The 17,450-nt window shown below is 43.5% G+C and overlaps 1 protein-coding gene across 1 annotated transcript in view; it reads right to left on the reverse strand.

The window, feature by feature from the left end:
* The window catches only part of frmd4a (FERM domain containing 4A), a 341,550-nt gene that overhangs the window by 119,444 nt on the left and 204,656 nt on the right, over positions 1 to 17,450 (reverse strand). The window contains exon 7 of the mRNA XM_048610012.1: positions 16,393 to 16,415. Within this exon, the coding sequence (XP_048465969.1) occupies positions 16,393 to 16,415 (23 nt within the window). The remainder of the gene's footprint in view (positions 1 to 16,392; positions 16,416 to 17,450) is intronic.

The raw sequence follows: 17,450 nt of genomic DNA on the forward strand, positions 1-17,450 counted from the left end.
GTGTGTGTGTGTGTGTGTGTGTGTGTGTGTGTGTGTGTGTGTGTGTGAGATGTACCAGTAAACCCAGGAATGCAGGAGCGGTGGCACATATTTTAAGATGAACAAACTCACATTTTCATTTATCAGCAACCAGTACAAGGCATCTGCCAGTTCTACAAGCATACCGTGAACAACCAATTCCACCAATACAGCAGCTTTCATGTGATGGGAGCTTTAAGACACTGGTTGAATTTTTGACTAGCAACTGGATTACTCAAGAGTTTGTCAGGTGGAGAGAAAGTGGGGTTATTGATGCTTCTTGATGTTTGAAGGCATTTCTGATGGGCATCTCGATGGCAGCAGGAGTACCCTATTTGGCCTTTCCATCATTCAATAGAATCAGAGCTCATCTATGACCTTAATTCTACTTTCTTGCCCTGTCCTCATAAGACCATAAGATATAGGAGCAGAAATTAGGCCATTCGGCCCATCGAGTCTACTCTGCCATTCGATCATGGCTGATAAGTTTGTCAACCCCATTCTCCCGCTTTCTCCCTGTAACCCTTGATCATCAAGAACCTATCTATCTCTGTCTTAAAGATACTCAATGACCTGGCCTCCACAGCCTTCTGTGGCAGTGAATTCACCACTCTCTGGCTGAAGAAGTTTCTCCTTATCTCTGTTCTAAAGGGTCTTCCCCTTACTCTAAGGCTGTGCCCTCGGGTCCTAGACTCTCCTACCAATGGAAACATCTTCCCAATGTCCACTCTGTCCAGGCTGTTCAGTATTCTGTATATTTCAATTAGATTCAGCTTTATCCTTCTAAATTACATCAAGTATAGATCCAGAGTCCTCAAACATTCCTTTGTTAAGTCTTTCATTCCTGGGATCATTGTCGTGAACCCTCTCATATCCCCGAATGTCCCTGGAGTGCTAACTCTATTGACCCCTGACTTGAATATAATCAACAAGTGAGCAGGGGAGAGAATTCCTTGCAAATGAATTCAGAAATTCCACTATATCTCAGTTTTAAACACTCTCCTCTCATTCCTCTCCGCCCACACTACTCAGCCCCTCGTTATACAACACTCTTTTGAGACCTGCAATCAATCTGGTGAATCTTGACTGTATCATCTCCAATGAAGGTACATCCTTCCTGGGAGGAGACTAAAACAGTGCACAGTACTTCCTCCAGGTGTAGTTTCCCGAAGAATGGTCCCGACCCGAAACGTCAACTTTCCTGCTCTTCTGATGCTGCCTGGCCCGCTGTGTTCCTCCAGCTCCACACTGTGTTATCTCTGTTACCATGTCCTCCAGGTGTGGTCTCACTAAAGCCCTGAACAATTGTAGCAAGATCTCCTTATTCGTTTACTCCAACCGTCTTGCAAAAAAACTTAACTTACCTTCCTAAACAGCAACTTCTGTATTTCTTCTGCCAGCTACACAGAAGTATCTCTGAGCATCAATATTTCAGTGCACACGCCTTTCTAACAAGTAGTCTGCTTTTTCATTCCCATCACCAAAGTGAATAGTTGCATACTTCCTCAAACAAACTCTGCTCACTCAACACACATATGCCTCTTTGTAGCCTCTTGGTACCCTCCACCGACCTATACTCCAGCTCAAAAAACTTGGATGCAATATTCCCAACCCTTCATCAACGAAAAAGGTGAGTAACCAAGGAATTGGTTCATGCAACGTTTTTTTTCTTTTGAGAGAAACTGGTGTTAAACTGCCCAACAGGCACATATTCTGCAGTGTTCACTCTGCCCAGGGAGTGCCTGACACACTAAAGTAGTAAGGGTTCCGTGGAATGGGCAGGCCCAATGGTTGACCCTCTGGACACTGAGTGGACACTATACAACTGGGTGGTGGGAGAGGACAAGATCCCTGCTCTTGTGTCACCACACGAATAGTTCTGAGGAAGGGTCACCGGACCCGAAACGTTAACTCTGATTTTTTTCTTCACAGATGTTGCCAGACCTGCTGAGCTTTTCCAGCAACTTCTGTTTTTGTTCCTGATTGACAGCATCTGCGGTTCTTTCAGTTTTTAGAAAGAATTAAATCTTTGAACACTGTTCTTTATTAAATATGAACACTTCTAATTATACCTGCATTGAGACCATTCCATTTGCCCATTTAAACTGTTCTTCAGAAGTAAGCATCAAATTCCACCATCCCTGTACCCTCCGCCACTCCCCATGATCCTACCTTCCCCTCTCCCATTCCCCATGGCCTGCACCTCCCTTCTCCCACTCTCCCGAACCCTCAATTCCCCTATCCCACTCCCCATGACCCTCACCTCCTCTCCCACTCTCCCAAGAACATGGCCAAGAATAAGGAAGGACATTCAGCAACAAGGAATGATTGGGTAGGCTGGAGGTGCCGAATGGGGATATAACTGAGGTGTATAGCCCCTTTATACAATAGTGCGATTGTGTGAAAACCATTTCACATGTGATACTTGCAGTCAGCAAGCACTAGTCTTCATCCTGAGTGTTAGCCCAGGAACCTGGGCCGAATGGACATGAACAAACTGCCTCATTTGCCCAGTCCATCATTCTCTTTGTTCCAGATCTTACTCTGAAATATCCTTCCTGCTACAGGCAGGAACCCACCTCCCAGCTCTCCACCAAAGCTGCCCTGGAAACAGATGGGCAAACCTGGTTCAGAATAGATGATGGGCAGAATGGCCTCCTGCTGTGTCATAATATAATTCAATGACTGAGTGGTTCCAGTGGCTACCACAATCAGAAGCTGGAAACTTTACTGAAACTTTGGGAAACGCAGCACATTAAGGCAAAGCTGAGAATATTGAAAGCATACTGCTAAACAGCTCTAAATGTAGTCGATCAATAACTGTGCCCAACAATACAGATTGTTGTCTTACACAGCATTTTGTTCAAGGTTAGAATTCCCGAATAGGGATATAGCATTAGTTTTACATTCTGGCAACTAAATAAAACTTGATTGTGTTGAAATGTACAATGAGATTAGATTATTTCTTGGCTGCCGATACCCTTGTTTATACAGTCAGTTTGAGAGAGGAAATTCACTGGCATGTACTGCCTGGTTTACAAAAAGAAACAAGCTTTTCTTATCAACTTCTTTTTTAAATCAACACATTCCATTTATAAAACCAAACTGGATATAACTCATAATAGTCAAGTGAATGACTGTGACCTTTCAACCAAAGTCTGACAAGATCATTAACCTGTGTCTTGGGTGTTTAATGAAACACACTCCCTCCCCACCCCCACCTCACACACACTACTCCCCGTCTGTCACCCTGAAATACTGTAGCATCAGAAACTCGATCTTTGAAAGCAGCCTGAGCCTGTCAGTACTGCCCAGTGTAAGACAAGTGTGCCATTGACATGCCAGTGATATGGTCTCCCAGAGGCAGAACACACAATGAGAGGCTTTTGAGAAGGGTCAGGAATGGTGTGTTGTAAAACAAACAGTCCTGACGAAAAAAAATGGGCCTGAGACACGTCAAAAACAGTTTGGTTTGAGGACAAGGACTTTTCTTCTCTACAAATGCATCACCTAATATCTGTTTTCATTTCAGTTTCCAAGGCATAAGGGGATATTTTATTCCAGTCTTCCAAATTGCCTTTCCTGTCCCCCAATTTGTTCTGTCACGCCCTCCCCCAACTTCACCACCTCCTCAAGGCAGTGACTCATGGTGTAGATTGGCAAAGTTGACACGAGAAAATACCACGTATTCTTCATATTAAAGGCTCCCACTGGTCAACATTTCAATTGTTACAATAGATAACCAGTTTTCTAGCAACTGGCTGGCACCTCATTTGAACAATGACAATGAACACTGTGAGGCAGCACGAGGGCTCAGTGGTTAGCACTGCTGCCTCACAGCGCCAGGGACCCAGGTTTGATTCCACCTTCAGATGACTGTCTGTGTGGAGTTTGCACATTCTCCGCGTGTCTGCGCGAGTTACCTCTGGGTGCTCCGGTTTCCTCCCACAGTCCAAAGACGTGCAGGTTTATGTAGATTGGCTGTGCTAAATTCCAGGGATGTACAGGCTGGATGGGTTAGCCATGGGAAATGCAGAGTTACAGGGATACGGTAGGGGTTTGGGTCTGGGTGGGATGCTCTGTGGAGGGTCAGTGTGGACTCGATGGGCCATAAGGCCTGCTTTCACACTGTAGGGATTCTGTGATGTCCTACTCTCATTGGAATTAGCCAGACTTAGCAGCACTTCACCAATACTCACAGCTGAAGTCAGAAGTGGTTTTTAGGATGGATTCTCATTCAATGAAAAGCTTCTGAGAGTGAGATTAACTTGCAGCAGGATACAGCCAGGGGAGGATGGGGAGAAACAAATAATTGAAAAGACAATGCTGTGAGTTTGGGAGCAGGACCATTTGACTTTATAATGATTCTTATCCTTCTTCATATTTTACATTGACTCAGTCCAGGAAAAAGATCCGCGCTCCCCGGAGTAATGCAGGGTATTGGAGGAGCTGCTAGCAAAATGTATTTCCTAGGTCAACTGCTGGCAATATGTTCATCGCTTCCTATTAATGACAACCGACTTTACTGGAAACTAAAATATTAATGATTACCTGGATTTGCAGCAACGACCTGCAATGAGTTGCAAGTAAAGTTGGTCACAGATGTGTATTGAAAATGGAAGTATCTCTTAAAAAAATGCTGCCACTAAGATACCAACTGGTGAAGAATATGTTATATCTAAATGTAACTAAATACACGATTCTAAATGGAGCACCCATTGTTGTTGTTAACTAAACAAGTTAGGGGAAGTATCAAATTTTGGGAGAAAACACACAAATGATTGGTCAGAATATAAAGAATGGCAACAAATGATTAGAAGGTTAATCAGGAGAAAGAAATTAAAGCGTGGTAACAGAGGTTTATAAAAAACCATGACGGTTATAGAATGGGGGAGGCACGGTGGCTCAGTGGTTAGCACTGCTGCCTCACAGCACCAGGGACCTGGGTTGGATTCCACCCTCGGGTGACTGTCTGTGGGGATTTTGCACATTCTCCCCGCGTCTGTGTGGGTTTCCTCTGGGTGCTCCGGTTTCAAATCCACTGAGCTAGCTGGAGAATTTAGATTCAGTTAACTAAACAAAAACGGAATAAAAAGCCATTGTCAGCTGTGGTGAGCATAGGCCATTTTTGGACTGTGGGAGGAAACCCACACAGACACAGAGAGAATGTGCAAACTCCACACAGGCAGTCACTCAAGGGTGGAATTGAACCCAGGTCCCTGGCGCTGTAAAGCAGCAGTGCTAACCACTGAGCCACCGTGCCACCCCATTTACATCTATGACCCTAGATACTAAAAGACTCTCTGTACTTTACTGGTTGATTCTCTCCTGGCTATCTATGGCTCTTACTTGTTAATTCATCGGGATTTGGACTCTATGCGTACATGCAAACACAGGATGGTTGATTCCCCATATTTACTCCATGAAGCCATGTCATACTGTGGAGTATAGCATGCAGATGAAGGTTCGCACTCTCATGTTGGCAGCTCATGGAGAACATAACTACTTTAAATGGCTTCTTTCAATAGTCCATTCTCAAGGATTACTTTTTGGGTAAAGATTATTGTATTTTAGTGCGTAATGGGGAGACTTCATAAAAATAGAGGCAGTGCTGTCCATTGGTCTGAAACCACAGGGGCTGTAGCTAAGCAGGTGCCCTAAACTCAGCTTTAGCAGAATGTTTTTGTGCTGATTGGCCAACCTTTACAAAAAAAACTCCTTTCAAAAATACAATCTATTTTTGAGACAATTCCCATGGGACCTAAACTGTTATAAACGCAAAGATATCCCCCCCGCCCACTTTCCCATTTAATAAGCAGGGCTGTTGGAGCATTCAATTGAATTTCTGTCACACGCACCAATGAGTGAACTGGGATCGTGTGAGTGGAAACTGTAAGTTCCTAAACAGCACGCTCATCCTTTAATCAGCAGCAAGATATACATCACACACTGTGGCTCAAAGCCTGAAAACAAACCGACTGAGCATTCCTGACACATGCCTCATGCTGGGATGAATAATAAAGACCTGTTCAAACACTGAAATCCAGTTGTTCCAAACGCAACTGCAAGAAATTCCTTTCCTCAGCAGATTTACGGGTTAACTGCTTGGTTAAAATAGAGAGGTTTCAATTGAGTTTGCTCACCAATGCATTACAACTACCACACAGAGCAATGTTAAACCGTTCCACCTTCATAACCGAGTCTGTGGCGTGCACCTCACACAGATACCTGTAATTAGTGAAGCTCTCTAACAGTAGATGTTATTCCATAAAGTTAGCTGCATTGACTTCTCCTAACTGTCAGAAAACTGCCCAATTTTGGGAGTTTTGCAGGAAACAGGATACTACCGTATTCAGTGATTAAAGACCAGGTTATAATGAAAGAGTAAATGTGGAGCTAATGATAGGGCTATGCTCTTATTCCATATGTGTTCAGCAGGCGGGAGCTGTTTGCAGTTTCCAATCCCAGCATAATAATCATCCACCTAGTAGAATCCAGCACAGATTAAAACTCTCAAATGTTGGTGTGGTCTGGAATGACTGTTTCTGGGTTTATAATGAACCAAATAGGCAAGGGGAAATGAGGGAATGAGAACAAGTATTAGATGCAATTTACTGCGGACTTTCCAGGAAATGGTTTGAAAATAAATACTGGTATGTCCGCACATACATGTTTATATATGTATGCATCTACACAGGCATGCATGTGTATGTGTATATCTGTACATATACAAGTGTGGGTGCGGGTGTGTCAGTCTGTAACTGGCTGTGCATCATGTATGCATAATTGTTCAAGTGTATTGTTACCTTTAGACATGCTATAGCAGGGCAACTGGAGGTTACAGAGAAAGGCAGGCAAAACCACATACGTATTTCAAAACAAGGATGAAAATTACTTAAAAATCTATGCTGCACTTGACTGGAGCCAATGTAAGTCAGCAAGCATGGGAGTGGTGGATGAACAGGACTTTGTGAGCTAGGATATGGGAATTTGGGTAGCAGGGTATTGGATATGTGCAGGTTATAGAGTGAGTGTAGTGGGAGGTGGACCAGGACTGACAGCACAGCAAGATTCAGGGAAGAAAGCCACGGGTGAGGGTTTCAACAGCAGATTTCAATTCTACTCCACACTGAAAGGGAAGTCTAACCACAGGAAGCCTACGACAGCAGCAGTAAGCAAACAGGAGATTCTTTATCCTAAATGTCCGTGATATTCCAAGACTCCTATATGAACAAGGCTTCCTACAACAGATGGGTCCTGAGTTCTGGACAATACTCGGGCTCTAGAAGATGTTATCAATGTCCCTGCAATACCACCTCATCTGCAACAGCGGCAATCAGTAATTTGGGATTATATTACAGGGATTCCTACACAGTGGGTACACACAGACACACTGAATAAGAAAGTAAGAAATAGGAGCAGGTGTAGGCATTCAGCCCCTGAGCCTACTCTCCTGTTCAACAGGATCTTGGCTGATCAGTTCCACCTTCCCATACTATTCCCATCTCCCTTCATTCGCTTAAAATCCAAATATTCAGAAAAAATAAAACACATTAACAAGCTTTTAGAGAAGCGTTTTTAATTCTCTGTCCAAAAAATCACAGGATTTTATGAGGCAGAAGGAGGCCACCAGTCCATCGTGTCTCAGCATTCTCTCGTCTTTTCCCCTGCACATTGTTTCCAACATCACAGTTGCTTCTTCTACAAATCACGTGTTTGGAAGAAAGCATTGAAACTTAAAATGACCTCCACACCCCGATGCACTGAGGGTCAGGAAAGGAGGAACTGGGTGAGAGGCACCAAGGTTTACTCGAAAAGAAGTTCACCTGATTCTGTTTTCTTACAGAAGTGTCAATGACGTGGCCTCATGCCACTATGTTTCCTCTGTTTGACAGTAACATAAGTGTGTGTTGATCATTTGGCCCAAAGATACGGCAATGACAGATGGCAGCTAGTTAAACCATCGAGCATGGAAAGTCCACTCAAGTGTCCCCGTTCTGCCAGCAATCATTTATCACAAGTCACAGAATTATTACAGTGCAGAAAGAGGCCATTCAGCCCATTGTGTCTGCACTGGCTCGTTCAATGGGCATCATTAACCAGTGCCAATCTCCTTCTTTCTCCCAAGGTTCTTGCACACCATTTCCATTCAAATAACACCTCAATGTCCATCTTGGATGCCTCAATTGAACTTGCTTCCACCACATTTCCAGGCAGTGCAGTCCCGACCTTAATCACCCCTTGCTCCTTTTGTACATCTCTTTTAATCTACGACAATCTTGTTCCTTTTACAAGCAGGAACTGTTTTTCCCTATCTGCACTTGTCCAGCCCGTTCATGATTTTGAAAACCTCTATCAAAATCTCCTCTCAGCCTCCTTCTCTCCAAGGAGTAGAGTCCCATCTTCTTTCATCTATCCTCATCACTGAAGTTCCTGACCCCTGGAACCATTCTTGTCAACAGCTTCAGCACTCTGTGTCCAATGCATTTACACCCTTCCTATAATGTGGTGCCCAGAGCTGTACACCAGACTCAGCTGAGATCTAACTAGCATCTAACTCGGCCTTCCACTGCCCTCCTGTTGGAGCAGGAGCACATTTTGGATGGAGAGGGGTTGCTCCTAACTCTCTCCTTAGCAGCACTGAGGGTTTGCCTATACCAGGGGAACTGCAATGGGTCAAAAAGGCAGCTCACTGCCACCTTCTCCAGGGGCAATTAGGGATGGGTCATGAATACAATATGGCCAGGGGCAGCAGGATGGCTCAGTGGTTAGCACTGCTGCCTCACAGCACCAGGGACCCGGGTTCAATTCCACCCTTGGGCGACTGTCTGTGTGGAGTTTGCACATTCCCCCTGAGTCTGTTTCCTCCCACAACCCAAAGATGTGCAGGCTAGATGGATTGGCCATGTTAAATTGCCCGTAGTGTTCAGGGATGTGCAGATTAGGTGGGTTGTAGGGGGATGGGTCTGGGTGGGTGCTCTGAGGGTCAGTGTGGACTTGTTGGGCCAAAGGGCCTGTTTCCACACTGTAGCGATTCTATGATCTTATGAGTCCAGACTTAAACAGAGAGGTGCACATCCTGTGATAGAATTACAAATGCTGAAGGAGCTTTATTGAGTTACATGTGTTGTATTTATTCTTCCAAAGTCCTTTTTTAACTAACAAATCAGCTCCTAAAAATGCAGCTTCTGAAAGACTGTTTACGCTATTCTGAAATAATTCTCTGGGTCTTATCTGTTCTCATACTTCAAGGTTTGTTTCATTTGATAATCGCTTTAACTGGTTTTAAATGGAGTTACAGTGAGTGGGTTAATTCAACCATGAAGTGTGGTGATAGAGCTGCCAAGGTTTTGAAAATCATCAAAGTTTACAGCACAGGAGGAGGCCATTCAGCCTGCTGTGTCTGTGATAGCTCTCTGCAAAAGCAATGTGTACTCCACTGTCCCTTCCCTGTAAAACCTTCACGTAGGAAATGTGTTTGGGTTGATAACGTGTTTTACTGAGTGATAAATTCATGGTACCACAAGCACACAGAGATCATCGATGTTGCTGATTTGTCCTTTGCCCCATAACAGTCTCTGTTTCTCAGAGACTGTTCTTTTGTTCACATTCAGATGTGGGAATCCACAGGATGCAGTATTCTCATGCAGAATAAATACAGCAATAAGAACTTATAGGGAGGATATTATTTAGCTAGAGAGGGTTCAGAAGAGACTTACCAGAGTGTTGCCAGGTATGGAAGGTTTGTGTTATATAGAAAGGCCAGATAGGCTGGTACTTTTTTCACTGAAGCATAGCAGGTTGAGAGGCGACCTCATAGAATTTTATAAAATAATGACAGGTTTGGATAGAGTTAATGTTGGTTGTCTTTTCCCTAGGATAGGGAATTTCGAGACCAGGGGGCATATTTTTAAGGTGAGAGGAGAGAGGGGCATATTGTTTACACGGAGGGTGGTTCACGTGTGGAATGAACTTCCTGAGGAAGTGATGGATGTGGACACAGTTACAATGTTTAAAAGACATTTGGATAAGTACATGATTAGGAAAGGTTTGGAGGGATATGGGCCAGGAGGAGGCAGGTGAGACTAGTTTAGTTTAGGATTATGTTCGGCATGGACTGGTTGGACCAAAGTGTCTGTTTCTGTGCTGTACGACTCCATGACTAGTCTCAGTAGTGGTGACCATGAAACCATTATCATTCATCATAAAAACCCATCCGGTTCACTAAACTCCTTTAGGGAAGGAAACTGCCGTCCTTACCTGGTCTGGCCTACACGTGACTTCAGACCCACAGCCATGTGGTTGATTCCCTGTGCCCTCTGAAATGGCCTTAGCAAGCCACTCAGATTAAGGGCAAGTCAGGATGGGCAACAAATGCTGGCCTAGCCAGCAACATACAGGTCCCTTGAGAGAATGAAAATTTAAAAAAAGACACGCACGTGGACATGACTGTCGGAGGTCCAACAAGGAGTGGGAACCCTCACCCTCACTTCTTCATCTTGTTTCTGTCCTGAAAATGTACCACAGGCTAGATGACAAGAGCTAGCTATCAGAATGGCTCACTCCTTTACTGTGGGACACGGCGACATACCAGCTCCTGATCTCCTTCAGCAGAAAGAAGCTCTCTACTAAGTGACCAACAGGAAATCTGGATTGAACTCTTTCTTCACTTGCATTGTCATGCATTTTTGTGATTTAATGATAAACCATCAAAAGCCCAAATGAGTAAACAGAATTTCCACAAATAAACAAATCAACTGAAAGCATAGGACTACTGTAAGTGCCCTGAAGGTCAAAGATTGGCTTTAAGCAAATATCACAGTGGGAACAAACTAAACAATCAATGGCAGTGGTTTTAATAAATTCTCTTGGCAGGAGCCTTTGTTCCTGTTTAATTTACTGGTTCCACACATTCCTCCTGCTCACGTGGTGAATTTTCCACCATTTACAAGCTACATTCGAGTTCTTAATTAAAATTCGAACTTGCTTTATGCAGTCACATGTGGAGGTCTCCACCTGCACTATACTCCAATTGCAAACGCTTACAGAACCTTTGAACTTTTTGCTTCATGTTTATGTAATTTATTCATTGCGACTCAACTTTAGATTTTATTGTAAGCCCCTCAGTAAGCAAGATCAGTTGGTGTGTTTTAGTCTCTTTGCTCTCAAGCTGTTTAACGTAAGAATTAATTTTGTTATGGTAAAAAACAGGTTCAATAGATAGAAGTTATTATGTTACTAAGACATGGGCAGGCAATTGGCCAGAACACAGGCTGTAGGAGTAAGGTTTCTGTGAATTAAACAAAGGCCCCTGGTTCTACTGTGATTCTGATTCTTAACATCTGATGGAGATCAATCAGGAAATAATATTCTAAATGTTGTAGAGTGCACTGCATTTTCCGAATGACCTCTTTCTCATCTAAGGTCACTAAGTCATGCCGGTTATGGGGCTTCTGTGATTACTTGTCATCCTCCTGATCATCACCAGGTCCAGCAGCAGTAGGCCATTCAGCCCTTCGAGCCTGCTCCACCATTCAATATGATCATGGCTGATTATCCAACTCAGTCCCCTGTTCCTGCTTTCTCCCCCATACCCTTTAGCCCTAAGAACTACATCTAACTCCAACTTGACAAATATTCAATGTTCTGGGCCTGACCGCTTTCTGCGGCCGAGATTTCCACAGGTTTTCCGGAGGAATCTGGATACTGCTGGGATATTTGGCTATGTAACTGTTGATGGCCAGTTTTACACAGACAGCTGTGGCTCAGTGGGTCATGATCCTGTCTCTTGGTTTGCGGGCTCTCACTGCATGACTTGAGCACAAAAACTAAGGTTGAACGTCATGAGGGAGTGCTGCACTACCAGAGGCACTGCCTTTCAGGTGATGAGAGAAGATCCAAAGGCTGCTATTTTGAAAAATAGCCGGGGAGCTATCCTCTTTGTCCTGAGGATAATGTTTACTCCTCATTCCACATCATAAAAACCTTACTCCATGATCATTGCCTTATTACTGGTTATGGGAGTTTGCAGCGTCCTAACTGACTGCTATCTTTCCCACCTTACAGGACTGATTACACTCCAAACCATCTCATTGGTTGTAAAGCACTTTGGAGCACCCTGTTGTTCTGAAAAGTGCTTTACGAATGCATGTCTTTTGTATTTAGCTCTTTATCATACTAGCTATGTTTTCAAGCAGGAATCCCCAGATGTGAGGAGTAAGGACACAGTGAGCTGGGCGATTGCTTTCCACAAAGGTCCAGACAATAAGCTCGCTGGTGTCCAGGTTCAGTTTGACAAGGATCCTAGTGATGACTAGTCCAGGCTCTGGGGAAAATGTAAAACACCTGTTTAAGATGAGTCTGAGTGAATGCTGAATGAATATTTAGGACAAATGAGTATTAGTTTATCTTCATTTTAAATAACTTCAGCAACAGGAACTGGCTGTCAGCCTGTTAAATAGAACTGCCACAATAAACACAAGGTTCAGGCAAGTTAAACAAAGATTTTGTCCTCGGGAATGTTTCTCACTTTGGAGAATTCTTGATGTGAAAATCACATCAAGTGCCAGCTGTACATCACAACAATGCAAAGGAATTATAGGAAATACGGTCACTTCCTCAGCCTAATGCACATAGGTGATTCAGAATGTCATCCACATTATACTGCTGAAATCTAAACAGGAACCAGGACCCAGAATGATACTGAAGCAACATTTACACTGTCAGCAATCTGTATACCGGCTAACTCAGTTAAAACTTAATTTGTTAATCCTCTGGAACAAACACATCAATACTGATCACAAACACAGCAGAGGTCAAAGGCATCTTGGTAAAGAATCTGCCATCCTTTGATCTAGTGCACAGTGAACCCATATCCCCAGACTAGCTCTCACAATTAAAGCAATTGACCAGAATTCAAATCCACTGGAGAATTTAGATTCAGTTAACTAAACAAAAACGGAATAAAAAGCCATTGTCAGCTGTGGTGAGCATAGGCCAGAAGTAAATTTCAACAGATACTCTTCATGCCTCCTCATGTCAAGGTAAGGTACTTCCATATCCATTTACTATACACTGTATAGAAGCAATGAGCCCTATGGTAGCAATTTAAGAAGTTCTTCATTTATAACTTTCATTTTATTAAATGAACCTACTTTCTATGACACAGCAATAGGAGTGTCAATCATCCAGACTCATTTAACATTTCAATATCTGAAACCACTGAACCTTCTGTAAATGAGCATTGTGAAATTGCTAAAGTAACCAGACTCATTGGTCAAGCTGGGGCTCAGTTGTACCAATAACCTGATTGATGTCTGGGTTCCCAGCTAAAAATACATCATGAGAGTTTTCTCACAGACTTCCAAAAGACACAAAGAAAGTTTGCATTTGCTTTTTGCATCATTGAGTCATTTACAGCAGAGGAGGACTTTCAGCTCATTGAGCCAATGATATCTCTGAGCCAAGCAAGATAGTCAGGTGCACTCCCCAGCTCTATCACCACTGTCAAATTTATCTTCCTCAAATGCCCACATAAAACTTTATTTGAAATCATTCACTATCTCCACTTTCACCACCCCTGTAAGCTGATGGTTCCAGGACATTATCATGTGCTAAAAAACAACATTCTTCCTCACATTCCCCCTGTATCTCTTGTTCAAGCCTCAAATTTATGTTCCTACTCCCTGCACAATCATTTAATGGGAATGGTTTTTCCTTGTTTACTTATTCTAAAACAATCACAGTCTTGCACACCTCTAACAAATCTCCCGTCAATCTTCTTTACTCTGAGGAGAAAAACCTTAGTTTCTCCAGGCTAACCTTGGAGCTAAATGTCCTCATCTCCCCAGAGTTATTCTGGTAAGTCTCCCATGCATCCTCACAATGACCTTCTACATCCTTCCGAAAGTACGGCGACCCAAACTGGACACAGCAGTCTGATTGAGGCTGAACAAGACACTTATAAAAGTTCAGCATAACTTTTCAACACAATGCTTTTACTTATGAAGCCTGAGCTCCCTGATCTATGCTAATGCAACTCCAGGTCCTTCGCACCCCCCGTCATGGTCTTGAATTAGGCCATTAAGTTTGTGTTGCTTCTCTCTTTCCCTTCCACTGATGTGCATCGCCTCAAACTTCTTTTGATTAAATTCCATCCCCCAGTGCTGCCAGCTTAACTATATCCTGTTAGAGTCGATTGGCATCATCCTCAGTATGACCTTCAAATTTGATATCATTGACAGGTTTTGAAATTTTTATCCAAAATCTAATATTCAAGTCATTCAAATGTATGCCAAGAAAACGGCACTGATCCAATCACTGACCCTTGGTCATCATCACCATCTAGTCCATAAAAGAACTATTGACCACTAGAATGATTCCAGAGGTCAGGGGTGTATCTTATGAGGAAAGATTGAACAGTTTTTTTCTATGCTGTCTGGAGTTTAGATGAATGAGAGGAGACTTAATCAAGGTATATCAGATGTTAAAGGGGCTGACAAAGTAGACATAGAAAGGATGCTTCCTCATGTGGGGCAATCTAAAAAGAAAGAGAGGTCATAGTTTTAGGATAAGGGACAGCAGATTTAAAACAGGGACGAGGAGGAATCATTTCTCTCAAAGGGTCATGAATCTGTGGAGTTCACTACTCTATAGTGCAGTGGATGCTGGGACACTGAATAAATTTAAGGAGGAGATAGACAGATTTCTAATCAGTAACGTGTTAGAGAGTTAGGAGAGTGGGCAGAGAAGTGGAGTTGAGGCCGAGATGAGTTCAGACATGATAGTACTGAATGGCAGGGCAGGCTGAATGGCCTTCTCCTGCTCCGAGTTTTTATGGCCACAACTCACTGTTTTCTGTCCTCAAGCTAATTTTTCAGCTGAACTCCTCCTATTTCATGAGCTTCAGTGTTGACAATCAGCCTTTCATGTGATACTTTGTCAAGTGATAGTTTCCTTAGTCTGAGAAAACACAAGGAAGGAAAGTACGCATTTCTGTGTGGCACGAACAGCTAATGACAATAGAATGAAGGGACAGAGGATGTGCCTGCAAGTTAAGCTCTAACAAATGGAGACAACATTATCACAGAAGGAGGCCATTCGGCCCATCGTGCCTGCACTGATTCGATTATCCAATCTCCTGCCTTTTCCCCATATTCCTGCTCACCATTAATATCCAAATAACCATCCAATACCCTCTTGAATACTTCAACTGAACTTCCCCCACCACATTTCCAGGCAGTATATTCCACACCTTAACCACTCACTGTGACAAAGTCAGAAATCACACAACACCAAGCTACATTCCAACAGGTTTATTTAAAATCACAAGCTTTTGGAGAGCTGCTCCTTTGTCAGGTGAAGTCCACTGTGATAAAGTTTTTCTCAAATCGTCCTTGCTTCTTTTGCACACTACTTTAAATCTATGTCCTCTCATTCTCTTTACTTTTAGGAAGGGGAGCAGCTTCTCCTTATCTACTCTGTCTAGCCCACTCATGACTTTCAAAACATCTTTCAGTTCTTCTGTAAAGCAAAATACTGCAAATGCTGGAAATCTGAAACAAACAAGGAAAACACTGGAGAAACTCAGCATTCGTGGAGACACAAACAGAGTTAACGTTTCTGGTCCAGTATAACCAGGTCTCTAACATTTTCTGTGTTTGACTCTTCTCTCACAGAAGAACAGTTCCAACTTCTTCGAAATAAAAACCGAAAGAACTGCGGATGCTGTAAATCAGGAACAAAAACAAAGTTGCTGGAAAAGCTCAGCAGGTCTGGCAGCATCTGTGAAGGAAAAAACAGAGTTAACGATTTGGGTCCTGTGACCCTTCCTCATGAGTTCTGAAGAAGGGTCACCGGACCCGAAACGTTAACTCTGTTTTCTCCTTCACAGATGCTGCCAGACCGGCTGAGCTTTTCCAGCAACTTTGGTTTTGTTCCAACTCTTCAATCTATCTACCAGAAGTTGCTTAATTTCAACACTCAGCATTAATAGAAAACAACAGTGTAAATACTCTCATAATGGGCTGCAGAAACATATGAGAGGGGAAAGATTTAAAAAGGACCTAAGGGGCAATGTTTTCACGCAGAGGGTGGTTTGTGTATGGAATGATCTGCCAGAGAAAGTGGTGGAGTCTGGTACAGTTACATTTAAAAGGCATCTGGATGGGTATATGAATAGGAAGGGTTTAGAGGGATATGGACCAAATGCTGTCAAATGGGACTAGGTCAGATTGGGATGTCTGGTTGGCATGGACGACTTGGACCAAAGGGTCTGTTTCCGTGCTGTATGACTCTATGTGTCGGTTGAAGTCAGATGACTGAGTAGCACTCAGATTAGCAAACAGTCACAGTTAAATCCTTGTTCAGGCTTACCTTGAGTAATCCCCTTTTGCTTCCTGCAGGAATGAAGAGAAAAGACTGTCTGTTAATTGTATTTTATTAACACGCAAACTTTCCCGCGATATCACAACAGTCCCATTGCTAACCCTTTCGTCAGTTTTGGGTTTCTCATGGAGTTTGCTCAATGCTGTTGACCAAACTCCATGCACGCGGTGATCTGATATTTACACAGAGTGTTCCTTTTTAAGTAAGAGCTGACTACAACCCAGGCCATCTGGTGACGCTCCGCTGTTAATGCTCTGGTCAATGTGGGGTCACGACTTTGACCATCACAAACACTAAACACTGACATCTTCCTTACTTAACTGATACATGCATTGGAACAAAATTCACACAGTTTACTTGAAGGATGCATGTCAATAGCATTCGTGTTTACAATGGCTGAACACTGTGATGGGTGCTGCTTTATTGCAGTGACTCTGGATGAGTGGGGCAGCACGAGGTCTATGTTTGGTGATGATTTCCCAAGGGAGGCCGAAATTCCTGCCTCAGGTTACAGTCTCTCGGCTGGAGCAGAAAGGTCCAGGCCCCCCATCCTGGCGGGGATCCAGATCTGGCTCTGTGCTTCCCGAGACCAGCCTGTCCCAATGAAGGAATCTGACCTTTCAGAGTACAGAGCGGCCACGATGAGGGCTTGCATCCTTGAAGAGGGCAGAGTGGGCTGGGAGTTCACCAAGTTGGTGAACATTTGCAATTTGGGACCCCTCAGCAGGGACAAGCTCTGCCTGTATTGTACACCTTCTCCTTCCCCTGTCCCACTAACCACGCTCCTCTCTACCCACCTCCCAATTCAAAATCCACCCCCTCCCTGACCCCCAGAGACCACTCAAGACTCACTGTATAGCCAATCCACCAGAATTCCCTCAGACACCCTCAGCTGAAGATCCCTCAGGTGAGGATTCCCTCATTATTTTGCAGAGGATGACAGAAGCTCTTAATTGACCACTGTCAGTGATTCAGTGGGGTTCTGGGTGGACATCTGACCTGGTACACCCTGCCCCCTACCCATTCCTACAACAGCATTCATGCCT

This window comes from Rhincodon typus, chromosome 22, assembly GCF_021869965.1.
Source record: "Rhincodon typus isolate 14 chromosome 22, sRhiTyp1.1, whole genome shotgun sequence".
In the NCBI taxonomy this organism is placed as follows: Eukaryota; Metazoa; Chordata; class Chondrichthyes; order Orectolobiformes; family Rhincodontidae; genus Rhincodon; species Rhincodon typus.